General features: G+C 36.8%; 1 protein-coding gene across 2 annotated transcripts in view; it reads right to left on the reverse strand.

The window, feature by feature from the left end:
• The window catches only part of HSF2 (heat shock transcription factor 2), a 39,686-nt gene that overhangs the window by 19,301 nt on the left and 642 nt on the right, over positions 1–19,743 (reverse strand). For both annotated transcript variants that reach the window (XM_010861788.1, XM_010861787.1), the window contains exons 2-3: positions 1,085–1,193; positions 793–920 (exon numbers count right to left, since the gene is read on the reverse strand). In XM_010861788.1, coding sequence (XP_010860090.1) covers positions 793–920; positions 1,085–1,193 — 237 coding nt within the window. The remainder of the gene's footprint in view (positions 1–792; positions 921–1,084; positions 1,194–19,743) is intronic.

Raw genomic sequence — 19,743 nt, forward strand, 5'->3', positions numbered from 1 at the left:
ATAACTCAAAGTTTTCTTGTTATAAATGGTTTTGTAGCCTGTCAAGAAGGTAAGATCCAGTTCCAAAAGCCCAGGAAAATAACAGCATTCATGGCTCAAAGAGAGGATGAGGAATAATCTATTTATTTATTTTCACTGTGGAAAAGTTTCCACGAACAGAAGCAACTTAAGGGCTTTTTTTAATTTCCTTCTGCCAAATTTCCTGTAATTCCCCCAAGCCTCTTTATTATCACATTCCACTTTTAATTAAATTTATACAGAATAGCTGCACACTAAGGCCATGTTCTGTCATGGTTCACTACCCTTTTATCCCCACCTCCCTTTGTGGACTTAGTCAAAATAGCTCATTTCAGCAAAAGATATCATACGTTCAAAAATGTTATTATTAAATACCTACTATATATATGGGACTTAACCTTGGGCACAGGATATTCAGCAGTGAATTACAGAAATAGGCCCTCTAAGCAGCTGACTTTCTAGTAGGAGCGTATGTTTTTTAAGCTAAGTTATAAGGAGTGAGCCATCATAATACAGTTGACTCCTTATCCTAAGTAAGAATGTAAATATTTCCTTCCCTCTAAAAAAGTATTTAAAGACTGAGCCCTGTACAGCTGAACACAGAGGAAAAATCAGAAAATCCATAGAGGGCATACTTAAAGCATTATTAGTCTAAACTGTCCCCAGCAAAATCTGTCTATTTCAGTACATTTTTACTTTCAACAAATGAAATATGTCTTGACCAAGTATACTACATGTTAATGCCCTAATTAAATCATGTTAACAATAACTCACCTTCCTTTTAATGTTCTCAAGTAAATCATCCTGGCCTTGTTTGAAGTAAGGATGTTGAAATTCAACAGGACCATCTCGTTCCTGCTTCACAATTCCAGAATCAATATGTACTACTTTACGAAAACCATCTGAAACACATTCAAAATTCAAGTAAGTTAAATAGACAAAGTAAAAAACTTAAAAATTAATGGTGCTTCTATGAATATATTTTCCTTTATCATCCTAATGGGAGGAAAATGGTTTAATCAGTGACTGATGACAGTACTCCAATTAAACTGTTGTTCTTACTTACACATATTCAATTGCCTCACAAAGCTTGCCATGTTATTGTGCTTGAAGTATTTGGGAAGAATTTCTTTTGCAAATCTTTGTTCATCCAAAACCAGAAAACTCTGGCCATTCTGAAAAAAATGGAAAATATCAGTGTTAAGATCCTCCAACAGCAGGTGACACATATGAACCTCAAAACTTGGCAGTCCTTCCGTAACACCTCAGACCATTTTGTTCCTGTTAATAGCAAGAGAAACAAAATGAAATTAAGTTCTAAATTTCAATTAAGCTCCAAACTGCAATCAAGCATTTTGATGTCAATCTCAAAAGTTAGAAGTATATCTCAAAACAAAAAATGCATCAGACTCTATGGCTAAATATTAAAAAGACTTCCCATTAAAAGTTAAAATTTGGTGTTTTTGATGCATAAAGCTAACGAAGAATTAAAATCTGCATTTTTAAAGAAGTCACAAATACAATTTCTAAAGAGAAGAAATTACCATAGAATAATGAGTAAAACATATGAGCAGGCGATTTAGAGAAGAGAAAATACAGTTAACAGATACAAGAAGGGAGTTGCCTGGCAATCCAGGGGTTAGGACTCCAGCTTTCACTGCTGTGGGCCTGGGTTCAGTTCGGGTCAGGGAACTAAGATCCCACAAGCCGTGTGGTGTGGCCATAAATAAATAAATTTGTTTTATACAGAAGAATACTTAAACTCACCAGTAACAAAGGAATTAAAACTAAACAATAGTGAATACTTATTTCACAGTTATCATATCGCAAAAGTTTGCAAATAAGTGTCAGCAATAAAAGGGAGCAAAGGGAGCTATCACATATGGTAGTTAATTACTGCTGCTGCTGCTAAGTTGCTTCAGTCATGTCCGACTCTGTGTGACCCCATAGATGGCAGCCCAACAGGCTCCCCTGTCCCTGGGATTCTCCAGGCAAGAACACTGGAGTGGGTTGCCATTTCCTTCTCCAATGCATGAAAGTGAAAAGTGAAGTCACTCAGTTGTGTCCGACTCTTAGCGACCCCATGGACCGCAGCCTACCAGGCTCCTCCATCCATGGGATTTTCCAGGCAAGAGTACTGGAATACCAAATTTTAACTTTTAATGGGGTCAAATTTATCAACATTTTCCTTATTATTATTTTTTTTTTTGGTGTGTGGGAAATCATAAAGATTTCCTGTGTTGCCTTCTAAAAGCTTAACCTCTTTGATTTTACACATTTAGAATTGATTGTTTTGTGTGGAGAATAAAGTGTATCTATTTTCCAAATGATATCACCTTTTGTTAGGTCTTCATTCAGGTGGCCTAATGCCACCTCCATTGTATATCGAGCTTCCTAGGTTGTATGAGTCTGTTTTTGGACTCTCTAAACGGACAACCATCTGTGTGTATACACTTGTGAGTGTGTGTAATCCTAAGGCAATATTTCTTTTAATTACTATAGATTTGTATTTATTTATTTGTGATCCTCTGTTCATTATATAAACTTAACATCTGCTTATCAAATTCACAAAAAATTGTATTAGAATATTGACTGAAATGATATTCAATTTATAGATTTGGGTAGAATTAACATCTTGATAATATTGTCTTTTGTCCATGAACTTGGCATTTATTTCTTAGTGTTTATTATATCCTTTCTTAATGTTTCATGATTTTCCAATAAATGTGTCTTATACAAAAAAAAAAAAAAGACTTCCTCCATCTACACAAAAACAAAAAGAAATACATTATGTAGCCAGTATAATTACTTAACACTGTTTTAAAGTCAATGGAATTAAGACAAAAATGAGATAAATTTGAAAAGAAGCCATATTTTATTGATTAAACATAATTATATCTTTGTACAATCAAATGAAAAACCAAAGGAGAATTCAGCAGGATATCTGGCTACTAATTAATACATTAACAAAAAAAAGGGTCAGATGAGAAATTATAGAAACAATCTCATTCACCTTTGTATCAAAAAGAATTAAACATCAAGGAATGAATTTATCTAAGGAAACAAAAAGCCTGCACTCCAAAAGCTGTAAGACAATGATGAAAGAAATCGAAGATGGCACAGATGAAAAGATATACCACGTTCTTGGATTCAAAGAATCAATACTGTCAAAATGACCATAGGATTCAAGGCAATCTACAGAGTCAATGCAATCCCTATCTAATCACCAATGGTGTCAGTCACAGAATCAAAACAAAATCTTAAATTATATGGAGACACTGAAGACCCTGAAAGCCAAAGCAATACTGAGAAAGAAAAACAGAGCTAGAGGACATCAGGCTCTCTGATTTCAGGCCATATTACAAAGCTATAGTCATCAAAACAGCATGGTACTGGCACAAAACAGAAATATAGATCAATGGACAAAATAAAAACCCCAGAAATAAACCCATGAACCTACAGTCAATTAATCTACAACACAGGAAGCAAGATTATACAGTAGAGAAAAGACGGTTTCTTCAATGATGCTGGAAAAACTGGACAGCTACATGTAAAAAAATCAAACAAACATTCTTTAATATCATATACAGAATAAATTCAAAATGGATTATAGACATAAATATAAGGCTGGATACTATACAACTCTTTGACATAAATCACAACAATATATTTTTTGAGCCCTCTCCTAGAGTAATGGAAATATTAAGTTGATGAAAAAGCTAACTGCAGTTTCAGACTATGAATTTTAAATCATTATAACGAGACTCAAACATATCTTTAATCAAAATATTAACCATTACAACATTAAAATCAACACATTTTTGCCAACAAGAAATAAGTTTATTCCTGTAGCATAAAAAAATCATGCTTCACAACTGGCATTTTTTGCCTCCTGCTGGCTGTGGAAGCGTTTTCCCAGCAAAAAGTTGTTGAGATGCTTGAAGAAGTAATAGTCAGTTGGCAAGAGGTCAGGTAAATATGGAGGATGAGGCAAAACTTCGTAGCCCAATTTGTCAACTCTGAAGTGCTGGTTGTGCGACGTGTGGTCAGGTGTGGTCCTGGAGAAGAACTGGGCCCATTCTGTTGACCAATGCCAGCTGCAGGCATTGCAGTGATCCATGATTGCATCAATTTTCTGAGCACACTTCTCAGATGTAATGGTTTCGCCAGGATCCAAAAAGCTGTAGTGGATTAGATGGGCAGTAGACCACCAAACAGTAACCATGACCTTTTTTAGGGGCAAGTTTGGCTTTGGGAAGGACTTTGGAGCTTCTTCTCAGTCCAACCACTGAGCTGGTCATCACTGGTTGTTGTATAAAAACCACTTTTTGTTGCACCTCATAATCTGATCAAGAAATGGTTCACTGCTGTTGCTTAGGATAAAAGAAAACAATACTTTAAAATGATGATTTTTTTGATTTGTGGTCAGCTCACGAAGCACCCACTTATCAAGCTTTCTCACCGTTCCAATTTGCTTCAAATGCTGAATGACCACACAGATGATCCTGTGTGGAGTCCTTTGACAATTTCTTGTGTGGCTGTAAGAGGATCAACTTTGATGATGGCTCTCAATTGGTCACTGTCAACTTCGAATGGCCAGCCACTATGCTCCTCACCTTCAAAGCTCTCGTCTCCTTTACAAAAGTTCTTGAACCACCACTGCACTGTATGTGCGTGTGTGTTAGTTGCTTAGCCATGTCCGATTCTGCAACCCCACAGACCACAGCCCATCAGGCCCCTCAGTCCATGGGATTCTCCAGGCAAGAACACTGGAGTGGGCTGTCATTTCCTTCTCCAAAAGAACTATATAAAGAAAGTGAAGTCGCTCAGTCATGTCCGACTCTTTGCAACCCCATCGACTGTAGCCTACCAGGTTCCCCCATCCATGGAATTTTCCAGGCAAGAGTACTGGAGTGGGATGCCATTTCCTTTGTTAGCAGTGCCCAGGCCAAATGTGTTGTTGAGTTGCAAGCTGTCTCTGCTGCTTTATGACCCATTCTGAACTTGAATAAAAAAATAGCTCATATTTGCTTTTTGTCTAACAGCATTTCTAGAGTCTAAAATAAACATAAAATAAACAGCAAGTAATATTCACTGCAGCACTATTTACAATAGCTAAGATATGGAAACAACCTAAATGTCCATAACAAATGAATGGATAAAGATGTGGTACCTATATAAAATGGCTGTTACTTAGCCATTGAAACAATGAGATAAGACCATTTGCGGCAACATGGATGGACCTGGAGATTACTATACTAAGTCAGACAAGGAAAGACAAATACTATATGATACCACTTATATGAGGAATCTAAAAAAAAAATGGTACAATGAACTTACTTTTAAAACAGAAGCAAACTCACAGACTTAAGAGAATGAATTTACAGTTAAGGGGTAAGGGGGGCACAGATTGGGATTTGGTGATTGACATGTACACACTACTATATTTAAAATAGATAACCAACAAGAACTTACTGTATAGTGCAGGGAACTATACTCAATATTACATTACAACCTAAATGGGAAAAGAATCTGAAGAAGAATACATGTGTGTGCTTAGTTGATCAGTTGTGTCCAACTCTTTGAAACCCCATAGACTGTAGCCCACCAGGCTCCCCTGTCCATGGCATTCTCCAGGCAAGAATCCTGGAGTGGGTTGCCATTCCCTTCTCCAAAGGATCTTCCCCACCCAGGGATCAAATGCGGGTCTTTATGCACTGCAGGCAGATCTTTACCATCTGAGTCAATGCAACAATCTAAATGGGAAAAAAATCTGAACAATAAATACGTGTATGACTGAATCACTTTCTGTACACCTGAAACTAACAGGACATTGTTAATCAACTATGTTCTAATTTAAAATAAAAATTAAAAAAATAAAATCACTAGTATTTTTCTATATAAAAATAAACAATTTGAAGCTTGCTCCTCAATAACCAAAAACAGTATGGTACTGGCATAAAGAGAGACTGACCAATGAAAGAGAATAAAGAGCCTAGAAATAAACCCTTATATATACAGCCCAAGAATTTCTGACAAGGGTGCCAAGATAATTCAACAGAGAAAGAACAGCCTTTTCAACAAACAACATCAGTAAAACTAGATCCTCACATGCAAAACAATGAAGCTGACACCTTATACCACATATAGAAATCAACTCAAAACAGATCAAAGGCTTAAACACGACAGCTAAAACTACAAAAATCTTAAGAAAAAACACAAGAGAACACAAGAGGGAAAAGCTTCATGACAATGTATCTGGCAATAATTTCTTAGGTAACACCAAAAGCACAGGGACCAAAAGCAAAAACAGACAAATGGGGCTATTTCAAACATACAAACTTCTACGTAAAGAACACTATTAAGAGAGTGAAAGGACAACCCACAAAATCAGAAAAATGATTTGCAAATCATATATCTGACAAGGGTTTAATATCCGTAACAATTACTTTTTTAAAACTCCTATAACTCAACAACAAAAAATAAACTACCTGATTAGGAATGGGCAAGGACTTGAATGGGCTTCCCTGGTGGCTCAGTGGTAAAGAAGCCATCTGCCAATGCAAGAGACTTGGGTTTGATCCTTGAGTCAGGAAGACCCCCTGGAGAAGGAAATGCAATCCACTCCAATATTTCTGCCTGGGAAATCCCATGAACCAGAAGAGCCTGGTGGGCTATAGTCCATAGACACGACGAGTTGGACATGACTTAGCCACTAAACAACAACAAATGACTTGAATAGACACTGTTCCCAAAAAATATATACAAATGGCCAATAAACACAGAAAAGATGCCTCGTATCACTAATCATCAGGGAAATACAAACCAAAGCCACAATGAAATACCATTTCACTCATCAGAATGGCTCTTAAAAAAAAAAAATACAAAAACCTAGAAAATAATTGTTGGTAAGGATGTGGAGAAACTGGAACCCTTGTGTACTTCTAGTGGGAATATAAAATAGTGCACCCACTGTGGAAAACAGTATGGTGGCTCCTCAAAAAAATTAAACATTTTTTGTTGGTATTGGTAATGATCAATATATCCAAAAGAATTGAAAGCAGGGACTCAAAAAAGGTACACATATGTTTATAGTAGCATTATTCACAATGGTCAAAAGGTGGAAGAAACTCAAATGTCCACTGAGAGACGAACAGATTAACAAAATGTGGTACACACATACATTGTACAATTGACTATTATTCATCTTTAAAAAGGAAGGACACATACCACAGTATGAATGAACCTTGAAGACATTATGCTGAGTTAAACTGGTCACAAGAGGACAAATACTGTATCATTCCATTTACCTTAGGTATCTGGAGTACTCAATTTCATAGAGACAGAAAGAAGAATGGTTACCAGGGGCTAAGAAGGAGGGTATTGGAAATTATTATCCAATGAGTACAAAGTTTCATTCTGGGAAAACGAAAAACATTCTGGAAATGGATGGTAGTGATGATCACATAACCAGTGAATGTACTTAATGTCACTGAACTGTACATTTAAAAATGGTTAAAATGGTAAAAATGGTTAATTTTAAACTAAAATGGAATCAAGATTCCAATAGTATAAAAATTCAAGAATTTAAAAATAAATTATAAAAATACACAAGATTGGGACTTCTGCGGTGGTCCAGTGATTAGGAATCAGTGCTTCCACTGCAGGGGACACAGTTTCAATCTCTGGTTGTGGAACTAAGATCCCACCTGCAGCAGGCAACTAAGCCCACAATGAAGATCTTGTGTGCTGCAACCAAGACCCAACACAGCCAAATAAATAAATACTTTAAAAAAAAAAAAAAAAGGACCTTTAAGAAAAAATTACAGAGGTTCAAATAGTGTTATAAAGATGTCAAGTCTCCTTAAGTTAACCAATATATTAAATTCTGTCTCAATTTAAAAAAAAGTTTTGGAGACAAGATGAAGAGGTGCTACCATGACCAAATACTAGGCACTAAAGTTCATTTCATAAAGACAATTATGTAACAAATAGGCAAGAAAATACTGAAAACAATGGAGAGAGAGATGTTAATCCTATCCTTTACAGGTAATAGAATTATAGTGTTTACAAAATTTGATACTAAAGATGGATACTAAAGTTGGAATAGCTGAATGGACAGACTAGAGAGAACAGAAGCAGCAACAAATCTATCTGAGAATTTGATAAGTAATAATTAAGGGTAGCATTCAAACCATGAGGAAAAGGATTAGTTAATAAACTTTCCATTTGGAAGGAAAAAACAGAAGCTCACTGATAACTGAAAGCCACCTCACTTTTTATAACCAAGCTTCTGAAAGCACCATTAAAAAAAAAAAGAAAAAGAAGTCATAAAGGTAAAAATTAAAAAATTTATTCACGGGGACTGCTAGCTGCCTACCCTATCTTCAGATTTCTCTACTTTCTTATTTTTAAAACTAAAATTGTATATATTTAAGGTGTACATCAGTGGGCTTCCCTGGTGGCTCAATGGAAAAGAATCCACCTGCCAATGCAGGAGACATGGGTTAAATCCCTGGGTTAGGAAGATCCCCTGAAGTAGGAAATGGCAACCAACTCCAGTACTCTTGCCTGGAGAATCCCATGGATAGAGAAGCCTGGCAGGCTATACTCCACGGGATCGCAAAAGAGTCAGGCATGATTTAGCAACTAAACAACAAGGTGTATATGATGATTTGACATATATTCTCACACACAGTGAAATAACTATTACAGCCAAGCTAATTCACCAACCTAAAAAGCTTCTGCACAGCAAAGAATAATCAAACAGAATAAGATGGCAACTTAATGGAATGAGTGGAAATATTTACAAGTACTGCTACTTCAGTTGTGTCCGACTCTGTGCGACCCCAGAGATGGCAGCCTACCAGGCTCCCCCGTCCCTGGGATTCTCCAGGCAAGAACACTGGAGTGGGTTGCCATTTCCTTCTCCAATGCATGAAAGTGAAAAGTGAAAGTCAAGTCACTCAGTCATGTCTGACTCTTATCGACCCCATGGACTGCAGCCCACCAGGCTCCTCCGTCCATGGGATTTTCCAGGCAAGAGTACTGGAGTGGGGTGCCATTGTACAAATATTTACAAATACAAATACATTGATAAAAGGATAATATATAAAACATAAAAAAGAACTCTCGCAACGCTAAAAAGACACACCCAATTAAAAAACAGGCAAAGATTTTGATCATACATTTTCCCAAAGAAGACATACAAAAGAGCAGCAAGTATGTGGGATACTCAAAATCACTGATGAGCAGGCTCCCCAGGTTAGTGGTAAAGAACCCACCTGCCAATGCAGGAGATATAAGTAACATGGGTTTGATCCCTGGGACAGGGAAATCCCCTGGAGGAGGGTATGACAACCCACTCCAGTATTCTTGCCTAGAGAATCCCATGGACAGAGAAGCCTGATGGGTTACAGTCCACAGACTCACAAAGAGTCGGACATGACCGAAGCGACTTAGCACGCACTGATTATCAGGGAAATGCAAATCAAAACCACAATGAGGTATTATCCTATACTTCTCAGGATTGTTGTTGTTGATGTTGTTCAGTCGCTCAGTCACGTCCAACTCTTTGCAACCTCATGGACTGCAGCATGCCAGGCCTCCCTGTACATCACCATCTCCCAGAGCTTGCTCACACTCATGTCCAATGAGTCAGTGACACCATCCAACCACCTCATCTTCTGTCACCCCCTTATCCTCCCGCCCTCAATCTTTCTCAGCAGCAGCGTCTTTTCCAGTGAGTTGGCCCTTCTCATCAGACAGTCAAACTAGCGGAGCTTCAGCATCAGTCCTTTCAGTGAATATTCAGGGTTGATTTCCTTTAGGACTAACTGGTTTGATCTCCTTGCAGTCCAAGGGACTCTCCAGAGTCTTCTCCAGAACCACAGTCTGAAGGCATCAATTCTTCAGCGCTCAGCCTTTTTCACTGTCGAGCACTCACACCCATACATGACTACAGGAAAAACCATAGCTTTCACTATACAGACCTTTGAAAGCAAAGTAATACCTCTGCTTTTAAATATGCTGTCTAGGTTTGTCATTGTTTTTCTTCCATGGAGCAAGCGTCTTTTAATTTCAAGGCTGCAGTCACCATCCACAGTAATTTTGGAGTCAAGAAAATAAAGTCTGTCACTGTTTCCATTGTTTCCCCATCTATTTGCCATGAAGCGATGGGACCAGATGTCATGATCTTCGTCTTTTGAATGTTGAGTTTTAAGCCAGTTTTTTCACTCTCTTCTTTCACCTTCATCAATAGGCTCTTTAATTCCTCTTTGCTTTCTGCCATAAAGGTGGTATTTGCATATCTGAGGTTATTGATATTTCTCTCCACAATCTTGATTCTAGCTTGTGCTTCATCCACCCCACCATCATGTGAAATATGTACAGCATTTCACATGATGTACTCTGCATATATGTTAATTAAGCAAGGTGACAACATACATACAGCCTTGATGTATTCCTTTCTCAATTTGGAACCAGTCCATTGTTTCGTGTCTGGTTTAACTGTTCCTTCTTGACCTGCATACAGGTTTTCAGGAGGCAGGTCAGGTGGTCTGGTAGCCCCATCTCTAAGAATTTTCCACAGTTTGTTGTGATGTACACTTGTCAGGATGGCTACTACTAAAAAAAATTTTTTTTAGAAAATAATAAGTGTTGGCGAGAAATGCAGTGAAAAGAGAGCCCTTGTGCACTGTTGGTGGGAATGTAAATTGGTAATGTCATTATGGAAAATGGTACTATATATTTCATAGTACCAGAACTACTATATGATCCAGGGGCCCTTCTGAGTATACACCCAAAGGAAATGAAATCAGTACATTTAAGAGGTATGTGTGCTCCTGTGTTCACTGCAGCATTATTCACAATAACCTCACAAAAACAACCTAAGTGTCCATCAAAGGAAGAATGGATAAAGAAACTGTGATATATGTATGTGTGTATATATATATGTACACACACACATATACGTATTTATCCACAATGAAACTGCTCAGCCTTAAAAAATGAAAGTGATCCTGCCACCTGCAACAACATGGATGATGCTCTAATTTCATACTAACAACACAGTTTTGTTTGATGCTACAATTCTCAGTCCTTCTTACATATAGAGGTGGCCAAATAACATATCTGGCAGATACAATATAAGCAAGGGAAGAAGGTAGAGTCTCATACATGATAGAATGTACAACAAAACAAATAATGATTTTCACTTATTAGACTGGCAAAATTTTAAGTTTAGCAATAACCACTGTTATTAGGAAGTAGTTATTAAAATTTAAAAGTGCATACATCTCTCTCTATCTTAAAAGGACTTTCTCTCTACCTTTGACTTCTTCTTACACATCCTATCTGTCTTTTTATTCATTACATAAAACTTCCTTCTCCAATTCAGGCCCAGCTACTTACTCTCACTAAAAACTGCTTTCAGTTTTTCTCAGTTTACTCAAACTTTTTTCTAAAACGTCAAACATCAAGTTCAATACCTTCTTTTCAGTTCTCAACTTCCTACACCTCTCTGTAGCATTTCATTTGGGACTATAGACACTCCCCTCCTTAAATGCTCTGCTCTTATGGCTTTGAAACTATACATTGGGTCTCCTATCTCTCGTATTTCATTTGTCTTCCACCTATCAAGAGGAAGTTTGTTTTTTAGGTTTCTATCCTTTATCATGATATCTTTATACTCTTTCCTTAGGCAATCTCAGCCACACCAGTGTATCTAATTACTAACCTTATTACATATAATAATTATCACATCTATGCCTCTGCCCCTGAACCATATCAAATTTCCCCCTTGAATTATCAATCGTTAACATTTATACACCATGTTCTTTAATTTACTGAGTTACAGAACTTGATGTTCTTTAAAATTGAGACAATCTTCTCAACCTATTGTCTATTTCAAACCTATCATCCTACTCCCCCAACATCAACTTTTTCCTGTAGTTTCCATCCTGGCATGCCCTGTGCCCTCTAAATTACCCAATTAATTTTGTTATCAATACCAATATGGTAAATTAAAACCCCTCAATTCTAGCAGCTAATAATTTAAAGAGCAAAACTGTCATATCCAGATGCCTATGGATGTACACTTACAGAATCCAAAATCATAAAACGATTAGCTCACTGGTTTATTATCAATATACAAATGTTACCTGTATTTCTAATTACCAGCAATTGTTCAATTTATTTTAAATAAATTGAATATAAAATACCTATATTTTATTTTAGCTTTATTTATATTATAAATGATATTATAAGATATCTATTATATATTACCTATGTTATATATTATCTATACCTAGTAGTATATATAATTATATATTATAAAATATCTGTATTTTATTGAGTATAAAACATCTATAAAGTCTAACAAAGATGTACAAGACCTAACTGCAAAAAAACATAAAACTTTATTAAGCAATAAATGAATTTAGAAATACGCCCTGTTCGTGGGAATACTCAATATCATAAATATATCTATTTTCCCTAATCTGATCTATACTTCTCAGTATAATTTCAATTAAAACTCCTAATAGATTTTTTTCAATAGAACATGATTTTAAAACATATATGGAAGAGCAAGAGTAGTCAAGACACTCCTAAGACTAGGCTGCCCTCCCAAAAGCAAGACTTTTTACAGAGCTACAGTAAATAAGACATATGACATGGGAAAAAGGATAAATTGGAACATTCCAATGGAACAAAATAGAGAACCTAGACCCCAAAAACACAATTTATCTACATATAATTTTGCTTGTAAGACAGGTAGCAACACAAATCACTAGAGGAAGAAGAAACTATTCAATAAGGGGGTTAAAACTACTAAATATTTATGTGGAGAGCAATGAAATGGATCAAACAAAAATCAATTCCAGGTAAATTAAAGATTTAGGTACAAAATGCAAACCTTTAAAACTTTCAGAAGGAAAAAAAAGAGAGATGGAAAAGTATCTCTCTCTCTTCGGGGTAAGTAAGCAAAAACATCTTGAAAAAATGAAAACTGTGAACCACAAAAAGGCAGATATATCATACTAAAATTAAGAACTTATATTCATCAAAATAAAGGAAAAAAAAAAAAGACAAGCCACAACCAGGAGAAGGCATAGGCAACACATACATTCAAAAAACACACAGAATTATAACAAATTTCTATAAATAATAATAGATAAACCACCCAATAGAAAAATAGTCAAACATTTCATACAATAGGACACACAGATGGCCAATAAATACGAAAAGATGTTTGAACACATTAATTATCAGGGAAATATAACCTCACTGAAATAGTATTTTATACTCACTAGACAGATAAAAATTCAGAAAAATGAGAATATCAAGTTTTGAAGGGACAAATTAATGGAAAATCTCATGCATGGCTCATAGGAGTACAAGATGATTTGACTTTGGAAAATAATTTGATCTTGAAGTTGAACATTTCATATCTTATTTTCCATAAATTCCACTCTTCAAACTACCTTAGAGAAATGTTTGCTTATATATACCAGAAGAGATACATAAGACTATTCATAACAGCATTTGAAATCGTTGATCACCTCTTTCTTGAAACTATTTTCTTCCATTAACTGATATGACCTCACTCCCTTGTGTTTCCTCCTTTCTTACCATTCCTTCTCAATCTCTTTTGCTGTTTTTTTTTTTTTTCGTCTTTTATACTCTCTAAATATTGGAATACCCTATCTTTCAGGTCCTTCGATCTTCATCTATCTTGCTGAATGATCTCATCCAGTCCCATGGCTTTACCACCCGCATCCTCCAAACTCCACCTGGAATTGCCAGAGTTTTATATTATCGAAATAACCTATTCAACACTGCCACTCAAAGGTCCTGGAGTATAGACGTCATTCATGTTGTTCTCCTTTCCAACACTGCAGTTCCCTACCTACTTTGAAATAAGGTGTGACCATATGACTGAGTATGGTCAGTAAAATGCAAGCAAAACAGAACTCTCTTAAAGTAATACTAGTAATCTATCTGTAATCTCAAAGTTACTGTGGCCAAAGAGAATCCCACCTGTACTTCTCTGAATCTCCACATCCCAGCAAATGGTACCATCATCTATCCTTTGCTCAGACCATATATATGACTCATTTTAATTCTTTTCTATCCCTCAACTCCAGACAAATTTATCAGTAAGTTCTGTGACTTTGCTTTCAACACAGATATTATATCCAAAAGTTTCTCACCACCTCCACTGCTATTATCCTAGTCTCAGCCACACTATTTTTGATACCTTAGAGGAAACCTATGTTTTCTATCTAGTTCCTTCATTTCCAATCTCCTTACCATGCCGTAAGGCCCTATAACATCTGCTTCTACCTACCTCTCTCTCCATGATATCTAAAGATAATCCAACCACATGTGCCTTCTGCAACTGTACGAACACGCTATGCCCAAGGTCTTTACATTTGCCATTCCCTTTTGTCTATCTGGCCTATCCTTTCTAATCATTCAGATCTCTGCTCAAATGTCACCTCCCCAAAGAGGCTTTCCTCATCACTCTATTTAAAATATAATAAATTCCAGTCATTTTACAGGTTAGTCATGAATTTACTGCTCCAAATTCATTCTTTAGTGTCTGCTCTGCAAAGATGGAGCTGAGTCTTAAGTATCTTTATTTTTTGTCAAGATGTTAAGCTTTGTCATAGAAGATACTATACAGATATTATAAGAGGAAGGGGCTCCCCTCCTGGTTCCAGTGTGAACTTATGTTCCTGCTGTGTAGGTTCTCCAGCACATAGCTCTCGCAGTGCATGGGCGGCAGAAGCACCCTAAGGCCAGCTTCCCCCAACACTCCCTTTCCTTCGGGAGGCTTCAAACTGGAGTAGCTCTGGCCAGACATCTCCCCATGAACACCTTTCCTTGGTACTCTAGAGCACAGACAGATAAACGTATTCCTAAAGGTTCAAGTAATAAATATTTTAGGCTTGCAGGTCATAAAGTCAGAACTCTGCCCCTGTAACAAGAAAGCAACTACGGTCAATAAGTAAATCCAGGGAGCTTGGCTGTATTCCAAATAAACTTTACTTATAAAACAGATGGTTGGCTCACAGACCATAATCTGCCAACCCCTGCCCTAAAAGGCATATTTCCCACAAGTTCTGAAGGATGGATTTCCAGTAAGTTCCATGAGTGTGGTATCAGTGACTTCTCTGCCATTTAGTGAGACACTGTATGGAGATAGTCTCTCTCCAACAAGGTCTCAGAACACGGGGGGAAGGGCTCTTACTTGGGCACTGGATCTTAAGCCTACCAGTGATGGCTGCTTCTTAAAACTACTATTCTTATATTCTTTAGAGTTTTCTTTAGTCTAATTCTCCTGATATAGTTAGTTAATCCTATTAAACTTTCCTCTGTTCAAAATACTTGTGTCTTCTGTCTCCTAATTAAACTGATACATTCTCCTTACGCTGCTTTATTTTGTTACTTATCACTAACTGAAATTATATTATTATTTGTGTTTGCTTACTTTTTAATTACTAGTGTCCTTCATTAAAATGTAAGCTCCATAAAGACTGCTAGTTTTTTCACTACTGAATGAATTCCTATTACCTAGGCACACTGTCTTGTCATAACAGATTCACAACTACTACTTGGGAGTGACTGAATGATGAGTCTTTGGTCACAGTGGACTAAATTATATTTTTATAATTTCAACTCTTGGATTATATACAACAAATGAAAAAATGAATGCCTCTTGTTTGTATCTGCTCTCTCTCTCAAACACACACAACCCTAACTCACTCATATAGTTCTGTGTCTCTGTTTATGGTATTCCTTCAGTCTCTGCTTCAAAATTAGTAAATAAGCTCTTCGTACACAAAAATTCCACCTTACTGCTGTTTAAACTTGTGAAGTTTAAGTACTGTAACACAGAACTCTCCTGATACATTTTACCTTGTATCTCAGAAGGGTGGGAAGGATGGTAGCCTCTCTTCAGGCCTTACCTAAAGTTTCCAAAGAGTAGTAATAACGGTTTCTGCTAAGATTGGTACTCTTGGTTTAAAATGTCCAAAATAATTTTAATAATAATACTTCAGCTCCATTATTTTAAAATGGTTTTCAAAACAGAAATTGGTATTATTTTTTAAACAACCAGTCTATAATTTCTTAATGTTTACCAATTATTCCTTGTGAGCCTCTAGCTCATTCTCTCTTGTGTGCGTGCATGCTAAGTTGCTTCAGTTGTGTCCGACTCTGTGATCATATGGGCTGCAGCCTGCCAGGCTCCTCTGACAATGGGATTCTCTAGGCAAGAATACTGGAGTGGGTTGCCATGCCCTTCTCCAGGGGATCTCCCCGAACCCCAGCGATTGAACCCATGTCTTTTTTGTCTCCTGCATTGGCAGGCAGGTTCTGCACCACTAGCATCACCTGGGAAGTCCCATTCTGTCTTACTTATACAATAAAAAAGTACTTGCCAATGAATCGGTCAACTTTTCTGTAGGCTCATCTAAAGTGGATTTAACCTCTATTTTGCCATATTTGTGGCCTTTCTTGTTTTCACTGGAGAATACTGTAATAATACAATGTTTGCTGGGAAGGTCAAAACAATACCATAACATTGGTAAATCTAGGGATCTATTGTTCAAATTCATCCGAAACAAGTAGGAGACACTGGACAAATTTTAGTTTTGTTTCATTTCCCTCCTATTTCCTTGATTTGTTTCTGCTGACTTGAGATGGATAGGGAAATAGAAACTGCCATAGGGCACAAAAAGGGGAAACAAATGAGTAAGAAGTCTTTGGTGGAAATCACTTCTTGGTATTCTCAAGCAACCTGAAGAACTGAGACAAAGCTAACAACTCTGGTAAAACAATGACCTCCAGTTCTGTCCTTTTCTAATACTGCTTCACTTCAACACACACTGAGTATCATGTATCAGTAACAGTAAAGGCTGTTCCTCACTATCAATGGCAAGAACTTCCATTCAGCTTCCACAACCTCTTGTCCCTGAATATCAAGTTTCCCCAGTTGCTACCAAGCTAAACCTGTGCTTTCTGTTTAGGGCTCTGTTACATTTAAAACAGTTTTAATTTGTCCAACAGTACTATCTCTGTCCTTGATTCTGATAACAGACTTCCTATCAGAGCCAAAACAGCTACATAAAACTTTGAAGTTATAGGAAATGTAAGAACAAAAAAGAAAGGAAAAAGAAGTATCAATGAGGAACTTTGGGGGATGTACAACTTCTACTGAGTCTGTAACAGTATAAAATTTTGATTGGTGAGAATATTATATTTTTTAATTAATGACATGAATGGGGATATTTCATTTTTGTTATATTACAAACTTCAAGGAAAATTAAAGCTATGTAAGTCTTCAGGAATATTAAGCCAAACTTTTCAAACTGCAGTTGGTAAGAGTTTTCTCCCCTTGCCTTATACTCAAGCTACAGGAGTAAATTATTTTCCACAAGTGAAAACAATTACATAAAAGACTGCCTGGTTTCCAAAACATCTGCTATTTCTAAAAAGTCTTAATATGATTTTCACTCAGATAGTACAAATGCTAAATTACCTCAACAGAAGTCCAGCAAAACAAGTTTGAAGGAAACCAGAAACAACCATAAATAGCAACTTTTAAAAGATGAGAGTAAATTATTTTGGTTTTTCCATCTAGCATCATTGTTCAATTAAAGTTTTACCTTTCATTGTTAACAGTGTTTTTAAAAAATCTGTGGGAGCATAAGACAGCTTTCCTAAGCTTAGCCCTAGACAGCATTAATCCAGAATTGTCCACTGGCTTGTGGAAGTAACATTTTGATATAAGACTAACTATTCTAACAACTTGTATTACCTGCAGTGCTATTGATGGAAAATGATCTGGGAGATCAGAAATTTATATTAGAACCCTACCTCCAATAATGGTTAGCCTTGTATTTACAGATAATCTAACCTGCCTAAGTCTCAATCCTCATCTATATAATGATGAGACTAAACCAGATGATCTTTTAAGATTCTTTTCAAGCATCATTCTACCTTATTCTTTCCTACCACTTCCACTACATAGTCCATGGATTTCACTGCTTCATCAAACATTAAGTACCTACTGTGTCCCTTGGCACAGATACTGTTCCCTTCCCTCACTGAATTTGTTTTAACTGTCCCACCATGTATTAAAAAATGAGTAGCTAAAAAAGAAGCTTTGACTTAAAGGAAAAACTAAGAATGATTTCTAAGTGGCTTGTTTATCTGGCTTAGAATTCATAAAATGATGCTTTCATGGATTAGTATGAAACTCTACGGGGGCTTCCCAGGTGGAGTAGTGGTAAAGAATCTGCCTGCCAATGTAGGAGATGTAGATTTGATCTCTGGGTCGAATCAGGAAGATCCGCTGGAGTAGGAAATGGCAACCCGATTCAGTATTCTTGCCTGGAAAATTCCAGTGGACAGAGGAGCCTGAAGGGCTGCAGTCCATGGGGTCACAAAGAGTCGGACATGACTGAGCAACTGAGTACCAGCAGCATTAAACTCTACATATTTGATACTGCCCCCAAAAAACATTATTAAAATATTCTGACTAATGAAAATCTATTAGACCTGCCACTGACGTACGCCTTAATTAAGACCAATTACCAATATATTTAGGTACTATTTCTTGGCAATAAAAACAAAGCACATCCAAGACAAATAGGTGTGATAAAGTCAGCAGGGAGTGGGCAGACTCTCAGTTCAGTCTTCCATGCACAAGGCTGAGTAACAGCAGTCCGTGCTGATCCATCCTTGTCAACTTTTAATCCTTATGACTGATGAAAAGCATGAGACATATGTTTATTTTTAAGTGTATACTGGTGGCTGGCTTCCTGTTTTCACCCCTTCTTTGTACAATTGCACAGAATTCATCAAATGTTTTAAATACAACATCCAGTTCATGATACTGACCTTGAGGAAAATTAAGTCATAGAGAGAGAGAAAGAAAATGAACAAATGACAGCATGAATACGGTATATTGAGTAGCCAAAACTCAATATACTGCCCTCTGTCAATATGAAAGTAAATAAAACTGAAAATAGAGGAAAGAAATAAAGAAGGGAGCAAGAGGTAAGACAACATTTACTCAGCACCTAACAGGTGTCAGGCACTGTGCAGGCAGTTTTCACTTACTCTTTTCCAGACCTCTAAAACAAGATAATATCCAAAACAGATGAGTATCTACGATAAGAGAACTCCACCCCCCTTCACAAAATGATTCCATAGCTTAATATTCTAACGCAAACGCTCTGTTTATATAATAATCATTCTAATCAGAATCAGTATATGGAACTACAGGGGGGTCTTGAAGTAACTACGTAAACCATCAGACACTTGGGCCAAATGAGATAAGAAGCCTGTTTAGCGGCAGAACTGGGATCAAACCACTTATCAAGGCATCTATATACTACCCTGCCGGCAACAGTTTAGTGAAATTTAGTGATTCGTTTTTGCTCTTCACTATGTTATTCAGCACCTGTCCACTCGCACTTTTATTAAAAGAATCATTTAAAAAATCCGTTTACACAAATGGCTCAGAATCGTCAAAGAATAACGTGTCATTTTCTATAACACGGTATTTTTTAAACCTACGGATAAGCAATGCCGTCCTCACAATGATCTCAGATGCGAGGCGGGCTGTGTGTCTGTATTCAGGGACGAGAATCAGGTCGCGGAGGTGAAGACTGCCTTGCAGAAACCCCGCGTCGAAGATCCCGGCCGGGC

Source organism: Bison bison, unplaced genomic scaffold (genome assembly GCF_000754665.1).
Source record: "Bison bison bison isolate TAMUID 2011002044 unplaced genomic scaffold, Bison_UMD1.0 scf7180017864473, whole genome shotgun sequence".
NCBI classification, from domain to species: domain Eukaryota; kingdom Metazoa; phylum Chordata; class Mammalia; order Artiodactyla; family Bovidae; genus Bison; species Bison bison.